The sequence below is a fragment of the Xyrauchen texanus genome, chromosome 30, assembly GCF_025860055.1.
Source record: "Xyrauchen texanus isolate HMW12.3.18 chromosome 30, RBS_HiC_50CHRs, whole genome shotgun sequence".
Classification (NCBI taxonomy): domain Eukaryota; kingdom Metazoa; phylum Chordata; class Actinopteri; order Cypriniformes; family Catostomidae; genus Xyrauchen; species Xyrauchen texanus.
In genome coordinates, this window is record NC_068305.1 from 25,703,920 (window position 1) to 25,727,405 (window position 23,486).

Genomic DNA, 23,486 nt, shown 5'->3' on the forward strand with positions numbered 1-23,486 from the left:
CGAAGACAACGCATGACGACCTTCGTGAAGTTGGCACCCCATATAGCCTAATTAAATGGACGGACGGATACTGTGACGTTTTATTTTAAGCGCCCACCTTTCATTTGAAGAAATGCCACTCGCAATGAAGCCTGCTCGCTAAGAGCCAGTCGAGATACTGAAGTCGCCACACATAATGACACGTTCATTTGAGTGATAGGCTATACCTTAACCAAAATCTCGGTTTTTGTCATTTGGACAAATAATTTGAGCGGTTCTGTTTAGAAACTTTCACGGAAAACGGTCTCATACGGATATGTGAGTCATTTCTCTGAGATATTCTGTAAGGCTTGTCATGCAACGTCCAGGCGTTTGCGTACATTTACATATTTTTGGGACGCTCGGGAAATATTTCCGTTAGCAATATTATTCTACGTTCGTCTACATACACGGTTTGTTTCACCATACTGAAAAAGAAGTTGAATGATATGCGCGCGACGGGCGCGTGAATGTCGCTTACGTTAATGTAGCCGTCTTATCGCTTCATTGGCGTTAATGATATGTGCTGTGAAAACGAAAATATACATATCAAGATAACACTGTGATTTTTTTTTTTTTTAACAAAATATGAAACATGCCAGCATGCCAGAAAGGTTCTGGGGCATATTATGCTATGGTAAGATCTTTGACCAACATTTTCCTACGGCATCCAATGCAAACGTTTCACCCTTTCAATAATTTTGACTAACTGGTGAAAACTCAAGGAACTCGCGCGTTAATCATGATGAAAAAGACATCATAACGTTCGGGCTTCATTCTCCAATAACGTTTACTGAGCCGAAGAATTTTAGTGGTGCCTTAGAAATGAATGATGATGGAGGCAGACAACGCGGAGAGCTGGTTTTCTCTGTCTCAAAACGGAACCACACCGTTGAACGCCTCGAACCTGGATTTCCTAAATGCGTCGTCTCCAGTGAGTCTGTGGGGCGATGCTCAGGATAAAGAGGTGACACGACTGGAGGAGATTCTCCACGCACATGAGAGAGCATACAGAGATTTCACCACCACCATTCAAGTTTTCATCCTCATTGGCTCCCTTTTGGGTAAGTAGACAAAAACAAGAACGAAAATGTTTGGGTATGTATCAGATTTTAACTATCAACCAAAGGGGTTATTCTTGTGACAAACGGCATCATCCAATATTGGCCTGTTATAAATGTAGGCTATAATCAATTGCATCTTGTTTGTGAACCAATATCCATTAAATTGGTTGTAGGGGCATAGCCAGAACTTTTTTTCAGGGGTGGCCAAGTAAGACCGGGTGATTTTATTGGAGTATCCAATAAAATTAACTACTGACTGTGACATGCTGTACCAAAAGCAAATTCTACAGACAGAAATTCTGTAAATTCTTCTGAATTTATAGATAACAAATGTACACAAGGAATTTAGAGTAATCAATTATTTCTAATGCCATACAAAAGAAGGAAAACATTTATTGGCTGCATATCTAAAAAAAAACAAGGCTGGGTAAATATGGATGTTTGATGCATGTTTTTACTAGCTGTGCCAATGTAGTTGCGAGTTCAGAACCCAACTTGATCTGCTTTACCATGTTGTTGAATGTGGCGTTATGGATTGATCCTATATTGGCATTGTTGGCACAACTACATGTAGTTTTGTTTCCACGATACTGCAGTGAAATCAGAAACAAATGACCAAGAGTCCCCACATCAATAAATAATGCAATATAGTAGGCTTGACGTTGGATGTTCTTGATTCACAAATAGTCGCAAATTTAGAGACCATCTCTAAAGATACAGCAACACTGGAGCATACATTTGGAAAACATTTCCATAACATAGAGTATACAAATTCAGTAGCATTTGAAGCAAATTACTTACAGGCATACAACCAACTCCAAAGTGCGCATGTAGGTGTCAGAAATAATGCACACCTTTTAGATTTTTGATATCATTAAAAAAAAAAAGTTCAGTTATACGTAAGCATTTCTATATTCATCAGTATTTTAATAGGCCTTGGTGTCGGGATCTGGATTTTATGTAGTGGAAAAGCAGATCAAGTTGGGTTCTGAACTCACGACTACATTGGTACTGCTTGTAAAAACATGCATCAAAACATCCACACCAACCCAGCCTTATTTTTTTGTTGTTGTTTTTTTTAGGTATGCAGCCAATAACCTACAAACAAGGGAGTCTTAAAGAATGCCTAAACTAAAGATTCTGGTAACTAAATTCAGCTGACTAGATACATGTGTTAACAGACTATGATAACGGCCTACTTAGACAACACATTGTTTCCTAGAGCTGGCAGAATTTTTGGCAGAATATTTTTGATCTGTGCTTATTATTTTGATTCATGTTTATTATTTTGATTCACGCTTATTATTTTTGGATCCGTGACCGCAATACATTTGGTGGGATTTTGATCCCATACACTGTAACGGTCATTATTTGATCAACATTTTATGCGATACTGCGTCACCACGTAGCTGCCCCTGGTTGGTTGTAAGAAATGTTTAGAAGAAGAGTTTGCTCACAAGTATGTTGGAGTGTAATGATAAATCTCATTTCACCAGATGTTACAGTGTACACTCAGATTAGATGGTATAAAATAAATTCTAAACAAAATCTGTTAATGATAGAACATTTACTGATGCACATTTTGAATTTAGTCGTGGTTCCGCAAATCCTTCCCTTCACAATCTATATAGATGTTTTGCAGAATGGCACAACCAGTGGTGCAATCCTGGTCTGAAAAGTGGGGGGACCAACATGGTAAAGTACAGTAGAGTATATGGTTGTGTTATTTAGTAGGGGGGTTCGGGGCATTTTCCCCAGTGAGAATTATTATAATAATTATTTTGGCAGAAAACAGCATCAAAGCATTAAATTCCAGTGATTCTGAAAGCAGCAATTTTAAAATGTTAATTTGTGCATTGTGAAGCAAATATGTGTGTGTGAAGAGGAGGAGTGCATGGCCGGGCCATAATGGTGCATGGCCGGTGTTGTGTCGAACTCTGTTTCCCATTCGGGATCTGTTTACCCCCAGTAGTTCTGTATGGGGAGAACAGTATCTGACGGTAACATTCTCTGCTGCCAGAATGCATTCCCTCATGCACAAACCGAAGCCTAACCCTTCCCTACCCTAAAATACCCTAACCCTAACCTAACCTAACCTACACTACCCTACCCTACCTACCATAACCTTAACCCCATACCCAGGTTTGGGAAGTAACGGAATACATGTATAGGGATTACGTATTTACAATACAAAATATAAGTAACTGTATTCCACTACAGTTACAATTTAAATAATTGGTAATTAGAATACAGTTACATTCAAAAAGTATTTTGATTACTGAAGAGATTATATTTGTAATACTTAGTCCTTTCAGATGGAAAACATTAATACATATAAATGATGTGATCAAAAGTGCATTTGAACAGCGGTGAAAGACTTTCTTATGATTTGTTACATTCATATGAGCAGACAGAAAATTAAGTTTGAAGTATGTTTGGAGCAGAAGAAATAGATATAAACCTTGAGTAAATTGTCAGCTTTATGCTAAGCTAAAAAGGCTATTTCATATTTTGATCATATTTTTATCAGGAAAATTAACGGATAAGCACGAGGAAGCAAAGTACTAACAACACTAGGATTAAACACATAAGAAATAAAAGGGGTAAACACAAAGAAAAGTCCACGAGGGGAAAACAGGAAACTGATACACAACGAATCAGATATAAACACGAAAAAACAAACTCTGAACTCGGGTAGGGAACACGGACCAGGCTGGACTACATGCAAGAAACGAAAACAATCGACAGAGACTAAACAAAGAACCAAGGTTTAAATACACAGACAAAGTGGAGACTGAACGAGACACAGGTAAAAACAATGATGAGTGCAGGCAGTGGGGGAGGCCGGGAATTGTGGGAAATGTAGTTTAACACACGGACAGTGAGACTCAGGGCGGACAACGTGACATGGAGCGGGATCGGTGAAGGGTGAAAAGGAAAACACGGAGCGGACAACAAGGAAACGTGAAATCAACGTGATAGTGAAACAGAGAACAGAGGGCAGACAACACAGGAACGTAACATAACCTCCCCTAAAAGGACCGGATTCCAGACGGTCCTAAAGCAAAAAGAAAACCCACACAGAAGAACAGAAACAAAAGACCCAAGGAGTGAGGGGGTAGACCCGGGGGAACACAGACAGAGAAAAGGGAGCACAAGGGGCATAGCGACAGACCAAGAAGGCACAAGGGACACGAAGACAGACCACGGGGGCACAAGGGACAATTAGGCAGTCCACGGGGGCACAAAGGGAAATGAGACAGTCCACGGGGGCACAAGGGGCAATTAGGCAGTCCATGGGGGCACAAAGGGAAATGAGACAGTCCATGGGGGCACAAGGGGCAATTAGGCAGTCCACGGGGGCACAAAGGGAAATGAGACAGTCCCCGGGGCCAATTAGGCAGTCCCTGGGGGGACAAAGGGACAGGTTTAGGGGGCCAGGGAGGTATCGACCGGGCAGGGACAGGTTTGGGTGGTCTGGGAGGTGTTGACCGGGCAGGGACAGGTTTAGATGGCCCGGGGGCTGGCCATAAGGCAAGGGCTGGTTCAGGGGGCCTGGGAGGAGGAGTGGCCACTGGGGAGGCCGGCGGAGCCGCGTGAGGCGGAGCTAAGGAGGACCTCTGAGGCAGAGCCGAGGGAGGCTCGGGAGACGAAGCCGAGGGAGGCCCCAAAGGCCGGGCCGAAGCAGGCCCAGGAGGCGGAGCCGAGGAAGGTTCAGGAGGTGGAGCCGAGGAAGGTTCAGGAGGCAGAGCTGAGGGAGGCTCTGGAAGCTCAGGAGGCGGAGCTGAGGGAGGCTCATGAGATGGGGCTGAGGGCGGTGGCGCCGTAGGCAGCTCTAGAGGCGGAGGCCTGGAAGGCTCTGGAGGCGGAGCCAAGGGAGGCTCAGGAGACAGAGCCGGGGGAGGCTCGAGGGGCGGAGCCGTAGAAGGCACTGGAGTCTCTGAGAGCAGAGCCGTAGGAGGCTCGAGAGGCGGAGCCGTACGAGGCTCAGGAGACAGAGCCGGGGGAGGCTCGAGGGGCGGAGCCGTAGAAGGCACTGGAGTCTCTGAGAGCAGAGCCGTAGGAGGCTCGAGAGGCGGAGCCGTACGAGGCTCTGGAGGTGGAGCCGTAGGAGGCTCGGGGAAAAAGGCCGTGGAAGACTCGAGAGGCTCTGGGGGCGGAGCCCTGGAAGGCTCGAGAGGCAGAGCCCTAGAAGACTCGAGTGACTTGAGGGGCGGAGCCCTGGGAGGCTCGAGAGACTCGAGAGGCGGAGCCCTGGGAGGCTCGAGAGGCTTGAGAGGTGGAGCCCTGGGAGGAGGAGCCCTGGAAGACTCGAGTGACTTGGGAGGCGGAGCCCTGGGAGGCTCGGGAGGCTCGGAAAGCAGAGTTCTAGGAAGCACGGGAGGCGGAGCTCTGGAAAGCTTGGGAGGCTCGGAAGGCGGAGCTCTAGGAAGCTCGGAAGGCGGAGCTCTGGAAAGCTCGGAAGGCGGAGCTCTGGAAAGCTCGGAAGGCGGAGCTCTGGAAGGCTCGGAAGGCGGAGCTCTGGAAGGCTCGGGAGGCTCGGAAGGCGGAGCTCTGGAAAGCTCGGGAGGCTCGGGAGGAGCTCTGGAAGCTCGAGGCGGAGCTCTGGAAAGCTCGGGAGGCTCGGGAGGCGGAGCTCTGGAAAGCTCGGAAGGCGGACCTCTGGAAAGCTCGGGAGGCTCGGAAGGCGGAGCTCTGGAAAGCTCGGGAGGCTCGGAAGGCGGAGCTCTGGAAAGCTCGGGAGGCGGAGCTCTGGAAAGCTCGGGAGGCGGAGCTCTGGAAAGCTCGGGAGGCGGAGCTCTGGAAAGCTCGGGAGGCGTTGGCCCTTGGACGGTCATGGCTGCTGGCGCTGGCTGTTGGACGGTCCTGGCTACAGGCGCTGGCTCAGGGACGGTCGAGGCTACAGGCGCTGGCTCAGGGACGGTCGAGGCTACAGGCGCTGGCTCAGGGACGGTCGAGGCTACAGGCGCTGGCTGGGTGACCGGGGCAGGCGAGGGCTCTGGCTCGCTGACCGTAGCTGACGAGGGCTCTGGCTCGCTGGCCGGGGCAGGCGTGGGCTCTGGCTCGCTGGCCGTGGAAGGTGTGGAGTAGCGAGCAGAAGCTTCTGCCCTCCTCCTCCTCCTTCGGGCTGACGAGGTTGAGCGCGCTGGCGCAGGAGCAGAGGAAGCTGAGCACACCGGCTCTGGAGCGGACCAAACTGGCGACGCTGGTTCGTGGATTAAGGCAGGCGTGGAGGTTGGCTTGCTGGCAGGTGGGGCAGGCGCGAAAGGACGAGCCATGGAAGACTGGAGGGTCACCACTGCAGGAGGAGAGGCAGGGTCTTCCTCAACAACGCCCACAGTGAGTGACGAGCCGCAGACCAGCAAAGTCTCCTCCACGAATTCCAGGAGAGTCCAGCCGCGCGTCGCCAGTAACCGCTCCTTAAGCGAACTGTTCAGATTGCCCCTGAAGAAAGCCACCAGGGAGGAGTCTGGGAAGTCCGCGACACTCGCCAGCTCGAGGAAGTCGCGGATGTGGTCCTCCACAGGACGGTCCTCTTGTTTCAGGCAGAGGAGTCTGAAGTTCGCCTGTTGCACTGCTGGATCCATTGTGGGTCGATCGTTCTGTTACGTCTAGTGCTGACACAGGACAAGACGGACAAGAGGTGTGGATCCAAACGCGGTTTTATTCAACACATAAGAAATAAAAGGGGTAAACACAAAGAAAAGTCCACGAGGGGAAAACAGGAAACTGATACACAACGAAACAGATATAAACACGAAAAAACAAACTCTGAACTCGGGTAGGGAACACGGACCAGGCTGGACAACATGCAAGAAACGAAAACGATCGACAGAGACTAAACAAAGAACCAAGGTTTAAATACACAGACAAAGTGGAGACTGAACGAGACACAGGTGAAAACAATGATGAGTGCAGGCAGTGGGGGAGGCCGGGAATTGTGGGCAATGTAGTTTAACACACGGACAGTGAGACTCAGGGCGGACAACAGGGAAAACGTGACATGGAGCGGGATCGGTGACGGGTGAAAAGGAAAACACGGAGCGGACAACAAGGAAACGTGAAATCAACGTGATAGTGAAACAGAGAACAGAAGGCAGACAACACAGGAACGTAACAGTTACAGTGTGGTTTCTCAAAATAATTTTTCAAAAAAGTATCCTGCCGAGACAGTAAACATGGTACTTTGATTTATGCTATAGTAGGGGAGACCGGGGGTTGGTTGACTACAGGAGTTAATTTCTGGTAACTTTGTATTTGATTGAAACAAATAAGTGTTACATCTAAAAGTTCACCTTCTTGACTTACAAGGACTGATTCTGTAAGGGCATTTGCATGTTAAAAAATGTTAAGGTGAAGAAAACCTTTAATTGTATATGCAAAAACAAAAAAAAAATAAGACCCTCTGATAAAAATTTTAGAAATAGTACTATTTATAACTATCTTTTAAAATATACAAATTTTAGTTAATAGTGATGGATACCAGTTGTATTTTAATATAACATTGGTAAGACTGTGATGAGCAATCCTTGCTACCATTATTTACCAAAAGATTGTTAGTGGGGTTGGTTGGCACATTGCATATTATGTTATTAAGGACATTGGATGAAAAAATAAAAAAATAAAAAAGAATCGATATCAATTCTGCATAAACATTATATTATTTGCCTATTTACACTATTCACAAACGTAATATCTCTATATACACAGACGCATGCATACACACATGCAGGCATGTATACATAAATTGATGTATAAAAACACGTACAGTTCAAGTCAAGTCAAAGATACAATTTGTTCCTATCATTTATATGATTAAAAATGTTTTGCAAGTTTATATCAGTAAAAATGTTAGGGTTGGGGGTATGTTAGCCCACTAAAGCCTTTAGAATGTGAAATTATAATTTTGGTGAATTTTAGTGAATTTGTTCTAAAATAATTAAAAACTGTATCCATATAATTAGACATTCTTGAAAGTGACAATTCTTGAAATGACCTGTAATATGTCATGCATCCAACAAGGAGCCTACTACAACATTTGGAATGTAAAAATATAATTTTGGTGATTTCTAGAGAATGTTTTTGGTGAAATATTTGAATACCGTATACTTATAATTAGACTTATTGGGGAAAATAAGTTAAGCATCCCATTGAGAACCTAGTTCAATTTTTGAAATGTGAAAATAGCATTTTGGTGAACTTAAGTAAGATTTTCTGTGAAAGTGTAAGTCAACTGTATTAATGCTTGGATCCCTTGGATCAGTTTGTGGACTTTTTAAAATTTTTATTGTTTTTTTTACTGTCCCGTTGACAAATATCCAAGGAATAACAAATTTGAGATGGACTTTACACCACTGCTCAAGCGAGTGTTCAACTTTGTAAAGACTTTCTTCTTTGCTGGCAAACTAAATGATGCATTTGATTTACAATCTTTCAATATGTTGTGGGTAAATCTATTGAAAACACAACACATGATTGCTCTTCACAGTATTATCATTGAGAATGTTTAGCCGTATTATACCTATCATCTCCTCAGTGCTGATTAGTCATAGATTTTAATCTAGTAGAGCCGCTTTCATCATTAATGGTTCTCAGCCAAGAAAGCTGCTTAAATAGCTGATCGGTCCAACATCATCTCCATGTGAATCTGAAATTCACCTTAAGCTGTTTGTGATGGTCTGCGCATTTACAAATATGCTATGATTGTTTTTCATCAGGTCACCTGTGAAGATTGTGCACTCATAACAGTGATGCTAGATTTGTACATAGTTCAGCAGCATTGACAAAGACAAAATGAAAGAAATATTCAGAGTTCAGTACAAGTTAAGCTCAATCGACAGCATTTATGGCATAATGTTGATTGCCACAAAAATGTATTTTGACTTATCCCTCCTTTTCTTAAAAAAAAAAGCAAAAATCTGGGTTACAGTGTGGCACTTACAATGGAAATAACTGGGTGCCAATTTTTTAACTTTAAAATACTGTTTCAAAAGTATAGCCACAAGACGTAAACAATATACGTGTAAACATGATTGTAGTGTGATAAAATCACTTAATAACTTTTCTGTGTAAAGTTATAGACAAGGGGTACTTAATAGGCTGACTCCGGTCCAGATCTGTACCGAAGGACAATTCAATCCGCTAAATCTTTATGCAAGTTATCTGACACCGGGCCATGTGATCGTGGAGGCATACAGGCACAGAGTGGGAATAAAGTGCGCTCAGTCCTCGAGATAAATATTTCTCTCTAGAGAGGGAATAAAGCGGTTCCAGTGCTACGTGCTTATTCCTGCGCTTAACGTGCTGTATTCCTGCTCTGCACACGTTGCCACTCTTCCCGCTATAGAAGCGCCGCATAAAGCCTGAACGATATGTAGTTAATGGCATGGTTATTTTAACAACAGTTGCAGAGACACTGCTTAAAAACACTGCAGAAAAGAAAAAATGAAAAATGAAACCGGGTGAAACTATCTTCATCTGTCTGATGTGTGATTCACAGGGTTCAGCTAAGCCAGGTTTGTGACAGGACTTTAGTTAAAGTTAACATGCCGCCTTTAGACTGTAATGTTTTTTCTGTCAAAATTTAGCTTCATTAATCAGCGTGTTACGAGTCTTTCATAAAAAACAAACAGACTTTAGTTCTAATTTTGTGAAAATTAATCAGAGATGCCATCATGGTACGGGTGGCAAGGAAAGCCTATTTATACTTAAATTAAGCAAACTGTATTTTATGTTCACTTGTTATGTAAAACGTTTGTTTGTAGATTCTCACTTTAAGGAAAATATAAAAATGGTCCATACAGACTTTTACATTTTTATACATTTATTCAAGAGACACCCTTGAACCCCCATACATATAAAAACGACCCCCCTCCCGCTTAAAACTGCTTAAATTAACTGAAAACAACAAATAGAAATAATTTAAGAAATCCACACACATCCAATTATTAGCCATTTTAGAGATGCTTCCAAGAAAATGTGTTAAGATAACTGTGAATCTTACACATTGCATCAACATGATTATCACATCTAGAAGCAGATGACCATGTGTCATGTCAGGTACATAGAAGTGAGATGTTGCCATCAATAATGATAACTGCGAAAGACAGTGATTTTTATGTTCACAGATGACATACATAGTAGGTGATCTGAAACTTTCCCGATAATCCTGTCTTCAATATGTGCAATCATGGTATCACATGTACTAATGGAAGATTGGGTAGTTTTACAGAAGATTGGGTAGTTTTAGAGTTTAAAAAGCATTAGAGATTTTAGGATTAATTATATTATAATATCCTTTTGTTCTGCTAGTCTTCTCTGAGCTGTAAAGTTTCTCAGAATCAAACGAATGAGCCATCACATGGCGAATTATCCTGCAGAAAACATAGTGGTCTTTGCACTGAATTAAAGCTCAGTCAGAAGTTTCAGAAAAGTTGTAGAAACTCATGTGGTTTAAGTAAGTGTGGCAATGGATTAGCCATTATTACATTTCGTTTTTATGCATGGAATTCAGTTAGCAACCTGACTTGTGGATTCGGCAACAGGAGCTTGAAAGCTAAAATCCGTATGTGCTTACCAAAATCCAAAACACTGCCCCCCAGTTGCCGAAGCTGGAAGTGTTGTTGAACGTTTGGGTGTGTTAGTTTCAGTTTCTGGATGAAATGTCCACAGCCTGGTGCAAAAAACAAGTTGTATTTTAAGTTGTAAATGATGCAATACAGTCATCAGAAATGCATATTTATTTGATAGGGCTGGTAAATTTAACGTGTTAATTTCTGCGATTAATATGTTTTGTTTTAACCTGTAATAAACGATAACGCAGTTAATACAGTATAATTGTTTTTACCTGAAATTTCACACACTATTGTTACGACCCGACTTCAGATAAGCGGTTGAACATGGATGGATGGATGGATGGATTGTTATTCTTTCCTATTCTTTCCTGGCAGGCTACTCAGTCTTACATGCTCCTATTGGGGGGGGGGGGTTAGGGTATCTGCTGCCTACACGGAACAAACCCAGGCACTTTTTACTAAACTTCACCAAAGTTTTTCCCTACTTTCTGGCATATATACATTTTCAGGAAGTACTATCTTGACTCAACTGCACATCCTCACACAGAAACTGATTGGGTGAATGAGTGCATGCTTATTCACTGAGCGGAACACATGCCCCTGGCATAATAAATACGGCAGAGGATTAACTCTATGGAGAATGAAGACTTCAACCGCAAGCAGGCGAGTGAGACGGGCAAGCTGCTGTATCTCTTTGAATTGCACGAAAACGCTCACTGGGTTTCATCTGAACCCGTTTCGAAAGAAACTACTCGAATGAGATACAGCATGTGTGGGATATAGACTGAGTAGGACATGGTCATTTAGCAAGCTGCAGCCAGGTATACTTGTAAAGAATGAACCAAATAATAGATTTGAGATTTTAAACTTCAGCAAATTGAACTTCAGCATTAAATATGTTTTATATCTCTAGTTTCTAATAATGCATTGTCAATGTACACTTAAGTTTCTCTTTCCAGTGAAGTTTGATATGAATTAAATCTGCCAATTCCATCCTATTATTATTTTTTCTCCTCAATTTGGAATGCCCAATTCCTAATGCACTCTTAGTCCTCGTGGAGGCATAGTGACCTCAATCTGGGTGGCAGAGGATGAATCTCAGTTGCCTCTGTGTCTGAGACCATCAATCCACGCATCTTATCACGTGGCTTGTTGAGCACTTTACCATGGAGACCTAGTGTGTGTGGAGGCTTCATGGTATTCTCCTGGCATTCACACACAACTCACCACGTGCCCGACCGAGAGCGAGAACCATATTACGGTGACCACGAGGAGGTAAACCCAACGTGACTCTACCCACCCTAGCAACCGGGCCAATTGGTTGCTTAGGAAGCCTGACTGGAGTCACTCAGGATTCGAACTTGTGACTCCAGGTGTGGTAGGCAGCGTCTTTACTTGCTGAGCTACCCAGGCCCCCCATTTCAGAAGATTTTGCCCAAATTGTAATTGTAACTGTGATAGGGCGGGGGTCGTGATTTTACACACCCGGTCCCTTATCAGGATAATCTAGCCTCTGTGAGGGATAAAAGCCGACTGGGAACGGTGGTGCAACAGAGAGAGAGAGTGTTTAGGGCAGCTGTTTGTCATATGTGTGTGTTTGTGTCTTTTGATTTCAGTTTTATATTAAAATATTATTTATATTGTGAAGCCGGTTCTTGTCTCCTCCTTACTGGTTTTGGCACCAGTGTAAAGGGGTATAAGGGAAAGGAGGAGGCGAGAACAGGCTTGACAATATAAATTATATTTGAATGTAAAACTGAAACCAAAAGACACAACCACCCACATATGACGGACAGCTGCCCGTAAACGCACTCTCTGTCGCACCACTATCCGCAGTCGGCCTTTATCCCTCGCGGAGGCTTGATTAGCCGGATAAGGGACCAGGTGTGTAGAATCACAACCCGGCTCCGCCCTCCGCCCTGTCACAGTAACATATCCAGTAATTTTATGCCATGTATACATGTACTTGTATTAAAGATTAAAACCTGTAAAAATGTGTCTAATTAACTCTTACATCAAAAATCTTAAATCTTAGCACTGTAAATAATGATGACTAACCAATTTCTTGCAAGTTCTTTGAGACAAAGTATAAAATTAATTTATATTTGTGATGTTTTTTTATGTTTGTTGTAATGGATCATGTACCATAATTTAATCGCAATTAATCACGGAAAAATGTGCGAAAAAGTATTTAAAATTTTTGAATAGATTCACAGCTAGTAATTAACCCTAGCCCGAACCTCAACCATAAATGTAACAATCAGTGGAGTAAAAATAATCTTAGAGCAGAAATGCAATCTTCAAATCGTGCTCAACATTTTGATGTGATCGTGATCATGACTTCTCTGGTTTCCACAGGACTAGAACCTCAGTAGCGCCATAAAGAAAGGTAATGAGTTGAAATGATGCAAAAATGTAGGGCTACACGGTTCAGACAAAAATCATTATGGCTGATTATTTCCCTTGATATTGTAATTGTGATTCATTTTGATTAATAGAATTTACATTAAGGTATTAAAATACTAATTTTGTGTAAGGCATCTGCATGCCATACAGTATCCTTTATGTAAGTTACACATCAAAGAGAAGTTGAGAACTGTGTTCGTGATCTATTTTATAGCTTTTTACACAGATCAGTAGTTCAAAGCATTGCCTAAATTGGGAACGGTGCAGCATGATAAACAAAACTTTTCAAAACTGGAATAAATTCTTCAGAAAAAGTGTGAAACAGGCTGTCTATGATTAGTTACAAGTTGCTCAGACGGTGGAAAAACAAACAAACAAACAAACACCTAAAAAGATTTAAATGGAATGTTGTAATTGATACTTATTGATACAATATTGATTGTCCCTTTTGCAAATATACTGTATATGCATACATACAAACAACTTGAATTATTCTCAGATATGACATGACAAGATTATAAATTGCAAATATGCTCTTATAATTTCCTTACTTTTGACTACAAGAATGTGTTCCGTGATTAATAATTCAAACCTAAATGGTATCAGAAATGAACAGCCAAATGTTACTTCCACTCCAAAATTCTTAAAGACTTAAAGTTAAGAATTTACTAATGGAACCCCGGTGAAGTCTAAATACCACTGTAAGCCACGGACGAATTAGAGACCTCTTGGAGCAAACGAACAATTGTCTGACACTGTCGGTGCACTCAAATGTCACCAGGGTAAAAATACAAAGGCATCATTTTGCTTTGCCATAACACGTGCACAGTAATGGGAAAAGATGAAAGCCATGACCTTTGTGGAAAAGACGCACCTTCCAAAAGTGTGTTAGACATAATAACGGACCTCTTCGAATGCACCTGTCACCTAGGTGCTCTGTTAACATCAACATCTAAGGAGAAGAATGCCTCTGGCTCAATTTCTATTTGAACTGTGTGAATTCCATGACATCCGAGCAACATTTCTTCAAAGCAAATGAATCTTGCAGATTTCCAATTGGAATGTCATGTTTAATTTTCATTTGGCCGCAAGTAAAACTGTTAAACATGCTCTCCACCATGGTTTAGAATTATCATATGTATAGAATGAGAAATATCAGTATACTGTGTAAATGATTCTGAAATGCTTATCACTGACAGCGGTAATAGCCCCCAGCAGTGGCGTTCTGAGCTGACATACACTTGGACTGTGTTTATGGAAGATACAACTGCTTGCCATGTGCTTGAGAATGTGGCGTAACTGTGAAATACCCAAGAAATGTCGCACATACCAGCAAAATTGACTTGTCTGTCAGCAACCAGTTTGGTCTGGACGCATGCTGAGACAGATTGTACTGACAAATAGCTTGATAACAACTGAACCAAATGAAGTCATCGTGACCTGGACATTTGCTTCCTAAATTTGCCTCCGAGCCTAAAACCACTCTGTAAACACCTCAATATATCAGAAATGTATCAAAATGTTTAGGCTTTGTTAATTTTTTTTGTCCTGAGATAAGACCAGCTTGCCTTATGGCCAGACTGATGTCTCTTTCAGAGCCCCCGAATTGGATGAGAGTTTCACTGCTGCATCGGAGAGCGTCTTGGTGGACTCTGAGGACTCGACTGGGCAAGCGCCAGTCTGAGGCAGACGCTGAGCTTTCCGCTTTGCTTGCTCGATCATCGTCATCCTGAGACCCCAACCGGTCTACGTGCCCAAGGTTCCTTCGACCCCCTTCAGGGATCAGGTAGTGAACTTGCAAGCGTTGCCGCGGGAGGAGGCAGACCCAGCCTTAGCGTTGCTGTGTCCTGTGCATGCTTTGTGCACCTATTTGGATCGCATGCAGAGCTTTAGACGCTCTGAGCAGCTCTTTGTCTGCTTTGGTGAACAGCGGAAAGGGAACGCTGTCTCCAAACAGAGGTTTGCCCACTGGATCGTGGACGCCATGAGGAGTGTGGCATCCTCGTTGGCACTGGCCAATGGCACCTCTCTAGCAGACATCAGCAGAGCGGCGGGTTGGGCAACACCCAATACCATCGTAAGATTTTACAATCTCCGGTTTTAGCCGGTCTCATCCCGTGTTTTGTCATGTCCGAACACATAGAATTCGGTAATACACAACAGCTGGCCATGTGTATCGCTTGTGCATAGCGCCTTTCCCCTCTCCTGAGGAGAAGACATGCGCTCTAATCCCCCAGTCAAGTTCACAAGTCATGGACCCTAGATGTCCTTCCTCTCTAGCCCTCTGGCTCCAAATTCAGCAGAGGAGTTCGCAGCCAGACCCACTGCAGGCACCGGGTTGCCTGTGCTGGAACAGATGCTTCACAGGTACTGATTACTCCAGTAATCCCCCCTGTGATGTATTTTCCACGGTACAGGTACAGACGCGGTAATGTGATAATTAAACAACAACAAAAAAAAATCTCTGATTTAATTGAATAAATAATCTGCAAGTGATGCACACTTCAAAATGAATATATGCTTATACACTAAAAATACCTCATCATGATCATCATGTGTGCACTTGTGTGTGAGATAACAGAGACAGACTGCACTCTGAAGTGCTCAGTGCATACAGACAATATATTTATTGAATTAAATAACAGTTTTACGGGATTAATAATCACACTTGGCCATGGAGCAAACTGCTTATCTGGAGGCGAGAAACTACCATTACAAAAATGGCAAAAATAAATGAATGGATGTGATTTTGCTTAAATATTGCACTTGTTGGGTGCATAAAATGTCTTGAAAACTTGTGCCTTGAAAAGAGTGGGAACCCGTTTCATGTCAACTACCCAAATACCCAGCACAGGCTTCTTTGTGTAGATCTTATTGTTTCTATTATTTCAATACTTCCTAAAACCTTTATAGCATTTGGTGTGAAGGGCTTGTTTGTCCTTCAGAATAACATGAGATTGAAAATGTCTTTGTACTACTATCGTGAGCAGAAATAACAAAGGGAACATGGTTCTTTCCATGCTTTCTCCCTTTATATTAGCTTGAAACTCTCAGGTACCCCATTGCCATGGGAACCATTGTAGACAATTAGATGGAGGCTATTCATTACTGTTCCACTTTTATCACATCCAGCTGTGTGTCTTTAGATGCCTGACCTATGCTTCGGAGCCTTCAACCTTCTCTCCTCTTCCTCTCCTTATCTCCAGGCAATGCTGCAGTGCTATGGTGCACCTGTTACACCAATGTCTTTAAAACGGTCACAAATCTTTTCATCAAGAACCTGGCCTGTTCTGGCATATGTGCTGGGTTGGTGTGCGTGCCATTTGACATTGCTTTGAGTGCCAGCCCCCTGTGCTGCCTATGGGTCCACACACTCCTGCTGTGTAAGGCCATCAAGTTCCTACACAGGCTTTTCTGCTCTGTCACTGTGCTTAGCTTTGCTGTCATCGCCATGGACAGGTGAGTGGGTACACATACACTTTGTTTTTCTAAATAAAGGTGAAGTGTGTAATTGTTTCATATTTTACCTCAATATGCAGAGACGACTTCCATATAAGTAAGCCACTCGTAGTTTGAGTTCCCCGAAAAGAGATAGCACAGCGGCTCTGTGGCACTGTCAAGTCATTGCTTAGTTTCTTTGAGATTCTCGTCCAGCCTGACACTGCGATATTGGCTCAACCAATGGCATGTGTTTGGGGTAGGACTATCTATTTGTCTGTCCAACGGAAAACCAGTGTTTGGGAAATCTGTTCATCTGAAAGTAGTGTTTATTTTTGCAATTCCATTTGGTGCCACTCGAGGCACAGAAATTACAAACTTCACCTTTAATGCTACGATGCAGGTGTCCGATTATCAAAAGAGAACTGTATATTACACACCTGTCTCTGCAAACGTTTGCAAAGTTTAATAATCAACAAATGTAGGAACTTCAAAGGGATTTAATGATGCATTTTATTTAAATACAAGTGAATGTTTATCATTAGCTGTGTAAATCTCCTTGGGTGAACGTGCTAATGTGACATTTCCAAGTTGGAAGTCTGACTTCAAGTGGCATTCTATTGCACATTTCCAAGTTGGAAGTTTGGAAATTCTGACACTCCTAGTTGAATCAAACACAGCATAATTCTATACATATTTTATTACATACTGAAGAGTAATCATCTCAACAATTTATTTTTCAGGTCACTATTGTCAGTCTGAACCAAACAATAATTAAAAGAATTTGTTAGGAGAATAATATGGTAATGGTCACTTAAGAAAATGTTGGAAATCCTTTGTGTGCTGTTCAGAACCTCAGTTCAATTCAACCCATGAGAACCAGCTGTTTTGCAGGGTAGTGCTTCCATAGCAACTCTCACTGCCCAAACCCTTTATCATTTCACTGAATAATTTATTTTGCCTAGCCTTGAAACCAAAATTTTTTTAGTTGAAGAAAAATAATCACACATACAACCCATAAAGACACACATTATATAATGCAACATTGACATATTTAACATGGTTTGCTGGTCGTAGCTTGTTTCATTTGTTTTAGCTGTTTTTTTTCAGTGCCTTTTCTGGAATTTTCTCTTATGGATCAATAAAGTATGATGGCGCAATGCTTAATATTTGTTTTACTCAATTATGTAATAAAAACATATTTTCTCATAATAACGAGATATTATGTCATAAAAAAATCTTTTCTCATAGTAACGAGATATAATTTCATAAAAACATATTTTCTCATAATAAAGAGATATTATGTCATAACAATTATATATTTTCTTGAAATAACGAGACAGATACAGTATGTCACAAAAATTACATCTGTTGTTTTAGTGAGATGTTTTGAGCATCTGACAATTAACTATGCACTGGTGTAGAACTGGGGTAGACGGGGGCACACGTCCCCCCCAATGCTGTGAAGGGGGTGATTTGTTCCCCCAATCATGCATCTGTCCTTGTTTATAATTTATTTTTATCAACAATGAAAATTATTTTGTATGAGATACCTTGCAATTGCGTGGCTGTTAGTCTGACATATTAAGACAAATACCTGAAATCCCCTCTCTGTTAAATGAGTTGGTATAGCCCAATTAGATGGTGGTGTCACGTGGTACCTGTTACTTTTCTCAGCAGTTTATTATTACTGGATAAGGATTTTTTAAAAGTGCTTTTATAGATAATACTGAGGCGGATTTTCATTCACAGTTATTAATCCATGCAATTATCAGTTTTTGTTAAAAATAACTATCCAGTGTACAATGTCTCAAAATGGATATAAAGCGTTCTTAGATTTAAATGTGGATGCATGAAGGATTTGGTTTTGAAGTGTCTAGCGCCCCCTGCAGGAATAAAACACCCAAGAGAGTCAGTGGTTGACAATTTGCAAAAACTGATGAATTTAGAAAACATTAAATACATTTTTTTCACACCCACAATAATCTTACATTTACCCACATTTGAAGCACTCTGTACACTTAAGCACATCACTGAGCTCAGGATGCAAATAAGCAGTGTCGTGCCCTAGATTGTGCATCTCTATCTCCTATTTTTTTTGTGTGTATTTATAAATTTTCTTATTATGGGGCTTCCCTTAGCATCCAAATATCCCCCAGAAATATGTTCACTTAGCTGTTAAGACAATTGTTCTATGATATGCAATTTTTGCATCAGTGCAGTTGCATAATAAGAAAATGTGTAAATGATTGGAAAACGTGTTAACCATAATTTTTTTTTCTCTCAGATGGTAATCTAACCTTCAAAAATTGCGCCATCCCTACATTGAATTTACATTTTTATTTATCTTTGCATTAATTTCAACTGTCATTATGCACTGTGTAATGTGTTGAAATGAAACATAACACTTTCCAAACCAAACTTTCCCAGCCCACCTGTATTTAAAGTACAGTGTACTTAGGTAAATGAAACCTACATGTAAAGTTTCAGAGGAACTTATTAAAATAAAGCTGGACAAAGACGTTTTGTAGTGTTCACAAAAAGGACGAGAATATAATATATATTTAATATTGAATTTAATATTATTACTCAAATTATAATAATATTTCAATAGACTTTAAGTGTATGGAGTTTTGCCAGACATTCATACAGAACCTACAGTATGTCGGGCTTTCTAGCACAAATTGATCTTAAAAAAGCTATTATAGTGTCAAATTGTAAAAGTAGCTATTTTAATGACAATTAGAAAATAATGCAATAATTTAATCTGCAACTTATATCAAACACATCATGTTACAAATGATACCATATGATAAGTCAAAAGTTTACATACACCTTAGCCAAATACATTTAAAATCAGTTTTTCACAATTCCTGACCTTTAATCGTAAAACATTCCCTCTCTTAGGTCAGTTAGGATCACTACTTTATTTTAAGAATGTGATGTTTAATAACAATAGTAGAGAGGATCATTTATTTCAGCTTTTATTTGTTTCATCACATTCCCAGTGGGTCAGAAGTTTACATACACTTTGTTAGTATTTGGTAGCATTGCCTTTAAATTGTTTAATTTGGGTCAAATCTTTTGGGTTGCCTTCCACAAGCTTCTCACAATAAGTTGCTGGAATTTTGGCCCATTCCTCCAGACAGAACTGGTGTAACTGAGCCTGGTTTGTAGGCCTCTTTGCTTGCACACACTTTCAGTTCTGCCCACAAATATTCTATCAGATTGATGTCAGAGCGTTGTGATGGCCACTCCAATGCCTTGACTTTGTTGTCATTTTGCCACAACTTTGGAGGTATGCTTGGGATCACTGACATATCTCGTTATTATGAGAAAATATGTAGTTTTTATGACATAATTGAGTGAAAAAATAATAAGTATGTTCCAGAATTGTGCAACTGTAATAAAGTACATCTATCTATTTATGTCTTCACTTATTTAACAGTGCTATAAACAGTTAATTAGTCCTCTGAGGAGATATCAGGGTTATGTAATTGTGGCCACAGTGCAAACAAAGCTGAACATGGATCAAGTAATTGGTGCCACTGGTGGGCTCTGAATGACTTCCATCAATAACATCTTTGATTTGACCTTTTACCCTTATAGTGTGCTCTTCAGGAGATCTTGGTGTATGTTTGGGGTTATAAATAAAGTACAGGTACTGTCTGATGCTTTGGAACAAATGTAATAACTTAGCATGACTAGGTTGCCTTTCCTTTTGGTATTGATTAATTGCATTTTCACACTGGGTCATTTGAAGCATTTGTTTCAGAACCAGGTGCGTTTCCTCCTTTAGTTCGGTTAGTTAGGCATGCAGTATATAAACATGGCAATCTGTCGGTCCAATTTTAAAAGAACTCTGGAGTGGTTCACTTATGGTGAGAATGCAATCTGACCCAACGGTACCAACGAACCAACCACTATCCCTATGATGACCATGAATATACCTGATGGATGAAATATATGAATAATGTTTTTTGTAGCACAGCCTCTGATTGGAATGTGCATGGAATATTCACCATGCAGAAATGTTTTGCATAACCATGACATAAGCAATACTTCTGGTTTGACACATTTTTACAGGTATATAAGTTTAACCGGCATGTCAGTGTACGAGCTGAATCGTGGATCAGCACACAAACATTTTGACCAATGTGGGCACAGTTTGCTCACATGTGTTTTTTTTTAAAGACAATTTTGGTCTGTTTTGAAATGTTGCCTTGTGAAAGCAAACCGAACTTAGAAGAAACGTCTAAATTGCAACAACTTTAGCCCCTGTTTGGGAACAAATCAAACAAGCTACAGCAAAAAAAAAAAAAAGCATTAATTTGAATCAGATACAGTGTACATGCTAATAACAATGCCTTCTCTATCATTCATTTTCAGGTACTACTCTGTGTTGTATCCACTGGAGAGAAAGATATCAGATGCCAAATCCAGAGACTTGGTCATCTACATCTGGGTGCATGCAGTGGTGGCCAGTGTCCCTGTTTTCGCTGTTAGCAATGGGACTGATGTCTACGCCACCTCTTCTTGTTCTGATGACCAATCAATCGGACATCTGGTTTACATGGTCACTTACAACGTCACCACACTTATTTTACCACTAGCAGTGGTATTTCTCACCATGGCATTAATTCGCCGTGCACTAAGCTCCAGCCAAAAGAAGAAAGTAATCATTGCGGCCTTGCGCACCCCTCAGAACAGCACTTCTATCCCATATGTGTCTCAACGTGAGGCTGAACTCCATGCCACTTTGTTGTCCATCGTCCTAGTTTTTTCACTCTGTAGCACCCCCTACACTGCTCTGGTGGTATATCACACAGTGACGGGGGCTACAAAAGCCTCATCTTGGTTACAACTGACTGCTGTGTGGCTACCAAAGGTCTCTCTTCTCACCAATCCACTGTTTCTTCTCACAGTAAACCGCTCAGTCCGGCGTTGCCTACTCGATATTCTATCACGCCTGCATCGTCGTTATAGCCGAAGGAACATGGTCAGCATTGGAGGGCTGACTGAAGTTGGGGCAACGGGGGATGAGACGGTGGCTCGCTCTGGAAGTCAGCTTCTGGAGATGTTCAATATCGGCCAACAGCAGATCTTCAAACCAAATGAAGATGAAGAAGATGAGAATGAAATTTCCTTAGTGGGCTCTGCCAACATCCAGCCCAAAGATGAAGGACAGGGTGGAACTGGGAGGACAGGAGAGGTGGCAGGGGAGTTTCGTCAACAGCAGTCTGTGGATGGGGTTAAAGAAGATGGCCTAGAGTTACTAAATCATTCCCCTATTCAGTCTTGTGCCTACTCCTCTTCACAGGTTGCTCCAGCTACACCCACAGACCCTGAGGATGCCACTCAGTTCGGTTTTGGACCATTTGAGCTGCCTCCTCAATGGCTGCCTGAAACCAGGAACAGTAAGAAAAGACTACTGCCCCCTCTGGGTAACACACCAGAGGAGCTGATTCAAACGAAGCAGCCAAGAGTGCGCCCTGAGAGACGTATCAGTAGGAACAATAAAGTTAGTACCTTCCCTAATGTGGACCCATAAAATACAGTCAAGAGTACATATGTACCAAATCATAAAATGCCAAGAAAAAACACCTTTTTTAGTCAGTTTTATATCTAATTTAATTTTAGACCATTTACTTTTTATTATTTTTGGGTATCCACTGTTTTCCTGACCAATCACTGGGCTGCACCATGATAATTCTTGCCACTGGACTGTTTTTTTGTTCCAGTCTCCATAAGAAGCAATGTAAAAACAACCGAAACTAGCAATCCAGATGGAGAACAACAACCATTTTAAGAAGATAGTTCGGGTAAAAACTTGTGCAGTTGTTGGCTGCAAAAACAACTTGAAGTAGTTAATTCAACGTAACTAACCTTGGGCCATCACATCATGTCATCTCCCCACTCCTTAACTTTGATGGATGAAGCACTGTCAAAAGAAAAGACAGTCATCCTGACTCTGTAAAGTATCGGCACTTCAGAGCCACATGCTTTTTTATTTGGCAAATTATAAAAAAATGTAATACGCTAAACATCACATTATCCACTAGAAACAAATGCTGAAGCGAGTGTAAACACGGGAGACCCGAAAACGACAACAGGCTTCCGTTATGAATTTTTGAGCACTTCCACATTTAAGAAAAAGGTGGAAAGAGAAGCAGTAGATTTGACATTTTCTCTTGTTTTTATCTTTTTGGGCAAGTTCCTCTCCATGTACTGATAAACAACTGAACTGACAGAATAGGACACTGATCTTCCACAGGAAATGCAAGAAACAACAACAAAGGCATGGATTGTATAACATTCAATTTGTTGCAATGGTGAATAAAATTAACCCCAAATAATTTCTATGTAAAGATGTCTATGCTGTTTTGAATTTGAACTTGATCTGGTCTACGTGACATGCCATGATCTATCTTAAATAAACTTGTCATTAACATGCAATGTGGAGTCTGCACATCCATCATACAGCAAATACTAAAAAGGAAATTAGGAAATAAATTATTAAACTATATAACATATTTATCCAGTAAGTGAGCTGATATTATCTTATAGTTGGTTGTCGCTGTCAGGTGTGTCTGCATGCACAGCTGGTATTCAGAATGAAGATGGTTTGTGTCTCAGAATACATAAAGTATCTGAGATCCCATTTTCGATTCATGTCAGATCAGGACACTGATTCAGGATGTATCCTGCCTTCACTGGGATAGAAAGATGAGATGATGGATGCTGTATAATCAGCTGTATTGTTTTTATTTTTTTTTTATTTTTTAGCTATAACATGCTGAGCCAAATAATATGAGCTTAAAAGTGAAGTGTGTCATTTTTGTGCCACTAACATCACAAAATAATGACTGTAATAAAAATAAGAACATTTTTAAATAGGTTTCCTGATCACTCCCCCCATCTGCCAGTAGTGAAACAAACGGATAGTCTCAGTCCAAACTCATACTATTGTTTGAACTAATATTGT

The 23,486-nt window shown here is 41.3% G+C and overlaps 1 protein-coding gene across 1 annotated transcript; it reads left to right on the plus strand.

The window, feature by feature from the left end:
- The first annotated feature begins 175 nt into the window (after nt 1–175).
- LOC127624359 (G-protein coupled receptor 176-like) lies at nt 176–22,942 on the plus strand. Its single transcript, XM_052099153.1, has 3 exons — nt 176–1,082; nt 16,270–16,522; nt 20,891–22,942. The coding sequence occupies exons 1-3, from the start codon at nt 848–850 to the stop codon at nt 22,050–22,052; spliced, it is 1,650 nt and encodes a 549-aa protein (XP_051955113.1). The 5' UTR covers nt 176–847; the 3' UTR covers nt 22,053–22,942.
- Nucleotides 22,943–23,486: the final 544 nt, after the last annotated feature.

Bases quoted from the DNA above. Each gene is read 5' to 3' on its own strand.
- LOC127624359 (XM_052099153.1), top strand. From the start codon at position 848: ATGATGATGGAGGCAGACAACGCGGAGAGCTGGTTTTCTCTGTCTCAA. The intron at 1,083-16,269 runs GTAAGTAGACAA...CCTTATCTCCAG, and splicing joins CCTCATTGGCTCCCTTTTGG to GCAATGCTGCAGTGCTATGG. The intron at 16,523-20,890 runs GTGAGTGGGTAC...ATTCATTTTCAG, and splicing joins GCTGTCATCGCCATGGACAG to GTACTACTCTGTGTTGTATC.